Here is a 3,492-nt window from a genome sequence, read left to right on the forward strand (position 1 = left end):
ATCACGTTACCGAAAATACGCAATGATGTCCAAACTTATCTGCTTGATTATTTAATACAATTTCATACATCTGGTGAGTGATGACTCATCTTGACCTGTAAAGCCCTTGACCATTTTCTTCAAACTTTAACTGTGTGATATTTGCCACTCCCATTTATTAACAGGTAAGTACAAGTCCTCCACTTGAAGCAATGCATATATTCCTTTTCATTCCAAAGAAAAAGCTAAAACAAAACAACATATTAAAATATCGAAAAAGGAAAAAAGAAAAAAGAGACATAAAGTAAGTACACAAGCCCTCACCCCTAAAGAGTAAGTTTGTCCTTTAAAAACTGAGTCCTTGTCCAGAAAACTGATCATCAGCTCTTATTCTCACTTAGTAGAGCCAACATCCAAAATGCTTATTTCACCTTATCTTGTTCATATTTTGCTCTGCATATTTCTTTTTCTTTTTTGCACTGGTAATTCTTCAACTTTAACTCATTTTCTCTTCTTTGTATTCAAACAACGCTATCTATTAGTCTAAGCAAGATACGACTTATTCAAACTGAATACATACATAAGAAAAATAGACTAATTTTACCATTATTTTGTTGACTGCAGATGGAACACAAGTGATTCTTGTAAACAACTGCAAGGAGAGCATATGGCCTGGAATTCTTGGCGGTGCAGGGCAGACTACTCTAAAAGATGGCGGCTTTCACCTCAACAGTGGCGAGCAAATAGTCCTCGACGTGCCTGAGAAGTGGTCGGGTAGAATATGGGGTAGACAGAATTGCCATTTTGACGAGAATGGGAAAGGAAAATGTGATACGGGAGATTGTGGTAGCCAACTACAGTGCCGGGGGATGGGAGGTGAACCCCCGGCTACTGTTGTGGAAATGACATTAGGCTCATCGACTTCGCCTTTACATTTCTACGATGTGAGCTTAGTCGATGGGTTTAACTTGCCTGTATCGATGAAACCTGTGGGCGGAGGTGTTGGTTGTGGAATAGCAGAATGTGAAGTTGATTTAAACATATGTTGTCCATCTGCATTGGAAGTTAAGTCTGGAGAGAAAGTTGTAGGGTGCAAAAGTGCATGTTTGGCTATACAATCACCAAAATACTGCTGCACAGGAGAGTATGCAAATCCCAAAACTTGCAAACCAACTGTTTTTGCTCATCTCTTTAAGGCTATTTGCCCAAAGGCTTATAGTTATGCATTTGATGATGCTTCCAGCCTTTACACATGTAGGGCATCTAGATATTTGGTAACTTTCTGTCCTCCCAAGTGAGAGGTTTATATTTTGTCTAGCTTTTTGTAATTCTGTTATTCTGTTTTAATGGAAAAAGTAGTTTAAAATGACTATGAAAAACAATCCTAGCCCAGCCTACTGAGTTGGACTCCTATATACTGGAAAAGTAAATTAACAAAAATCCATCATGAAATTAACACCATCTGAATTTGCTGCTTCCAAACAACACCTTTAATCAATCAAGTATGTCTCAATCCCAAGTTAGTTAGGGCCAACTATTTTTTGTAGCTCATCTAATATCGCTATCACGAATTCAACATGTTCAACATGTAATATTGACTAGTACCGAACCATTCTTTTCTTATTTCGGTGAACGTTGCACAAAGCATCCCGCATTCATGGAGGGTCCAGGAAAGGGTCGCGCACCAAAAGGTGTGATTTAGACAGCCTACCTTAATGCAAGCATTAGTGGCGGCTTAAAATGACTAAGAACGTATTCTTATTGGTGATGTTAATTCAGTCAACAAGTTCATGTAATTCATTAGGCATATGTGATGTCAAGAAGCTAGTAGAAAATGCTCCAAACTTAGGATCCATTATATTTTGTCACATAGGTGGAGTCTCTTGTACTCCTCACGGCTCACCAGATCAAATATACATTAATCAACCATAAACCTTCAGTTTCTATTCAATCCCAAACTAGTCTACATTATGTATATGAATGTTGTCCATTTCGACTCTATTCAGTATTCGGGCTATCTTTTTCAATATTCATTGTCATCAAAGTTAATTTAGTTTTACTCTGAAAATAAATCAATCGACATGAAATAAAGGAACTTTATTCTTTGTGCAGCACCTTTATAGGTTACAAGAATCCAACTGAAGGAATTCAAGGGCCTTCTCAAATTAAAGTCCCATTATTTTCGCTTTGGAATTCCTTAGTCCCATTAGAAGTAATTCTTAACACAATTTTGGTAAATATAAGCTTGCACTTCTTAGCACCAAAATATGTCAAAAGAGAAGTGATGTCTAGAATTAGCTAGGGGTGCTCAAACCGAACCGGAAAACCGCACCAAACCGAAAAGTCAAACCAAATTGATTAAAAAACTCGATTAGGTTTGGTTTGGTATTGAGTAAAAAACCCCGAACCAAACCGAAATATAAATATATAATTTTTATATAGAATTTCTTTAGAAAATGTCTTTGAATATTTGGGATTCTCTCATGGGATGTAATATTTAATAGAACTATGAAGTGCATCCATATTTATTTACGTTAAGTAATAAGTTGTATCATCACTTTCTTACCAAGTGTTGTTGAAATACGCCAATCTCTTTGTTCTTTCATATGCATATGTCAAAATCTATTAAATTTATACCTTTTTGGAATTTGAAATGGTAGTTCGATAATTTTAAAATTAAATACACATATCATTATTTAGGTTTCATATTTATTCTATGCTTAATTATTATATTCGGATAACCTTGAAAGCATACATCAACGAAAAATTATTGTTAGACAACTAAAAAAATAACTAGCACGTATTACTAAAAAATTCTCCCATAAGAATATTTTAATAGATCATATGTTTGTCAGTTATTTCTATATTTACTAAACATATATTCACTTATCAAAACTTTATCTATAACTTTAACGACGTAAGATTGAAATAATATTCATGTAACAAAAAAGTCCGAAAAAACCGAACCAATCCAAACCGATATAATTGGTTTGGTTTGATCGGTTTGGATTGATTTTGACATAAAACGAACCGACTCGGTCCATGTACACCCCTACCTAGAATTGTCCGGAAGACAAATACCATTAAATCAATCCCTTATTTTTAACCATTATTCTTATTCAAGATAATGTTTTAGCCCCAAACCAATACTACCAATTTTGGAATTTCACACAAATTCAAGCTCTAATATGTAACATATTTCATATGTTTTACGTCGCGCTAAGAGAAGTGGATGATTGGTGGAAAAAAACAACTTACCTTTGATAGGTTATGTATCCTGTTATGTTTTGATGATTTAACAAACTTAATGATAAGAACCAGATGGGGAACCTGTTCCACATCCTTAAAGTGCTCAAGAACAGCAGTCTCAAGTCTAGGACATGTTTCAACAATTCAGAGTCAAAGAAACAACAGAGGGAATAGATGGACTGTACCAGTCAACACCCCGCAGCTGTAACGTTGCTACAACTGTTCTTCTGCACACACGAAACAGTACAAACAGTGCAGCAGTCA

At 35.3% G+C, this 3,492-nt stretch overlaps 1 protein-coding gene across 1 annotated transcript; it reads left to right on the forward strand.

Moving 5' to 3' along the window:
- The first annotated feature begins 206 nt into the window (after nt 1-206).
- On the forward strand, nt 207-1,348 carry LOC109219786 (thaumatin-like protein). Its single transcript, XM_019384257.1, has 2 exons — nt 207-461; nt 604-1,348. Exons 1-2 carry the CDS (start codon nt 398-400, stop codon nt 1,275-1,277), a joined length of 738 nt encoding a protein of 245 aa, XP_019239802.1. The 5' UTR covers nt 207-397; the 3' UTR covers nt 1,278-1,348.
- The last annotated feature ends 2,144 nt before the right edge of the window (nt 1,349-3,492 follow it).

This window comes from Nicotiana attenuata, unplaced genomic scaffold (assembly GCF_001879085.1).
Source record: "Nicotiana attenuata strain UT unplaced genomic scaffold, NIATTr2, whole genome shotgun sequence".
NCBI lineage: Eukaryota > Viridiplantae > Streptophyta > Magnoliopsida > Solanales > Solanaceae > Nicotiana > Nicotiana attenuata.

Coding starts and splice junctions, on each gene's coding strand:
- LOC109219786 (XM_019384257.1), top strand. CDS start 398: ATGCTTATTTCACCTTATCTTGTTCATATTTTGCTCTGCATATTTCTT. Junction 462..603: donor TCTTTTTCTTTTTTGCACTG/GTAATTCTTCAA, acceptor TGTTGACTGCAG/ATGGAACACAAGTGATTCTT.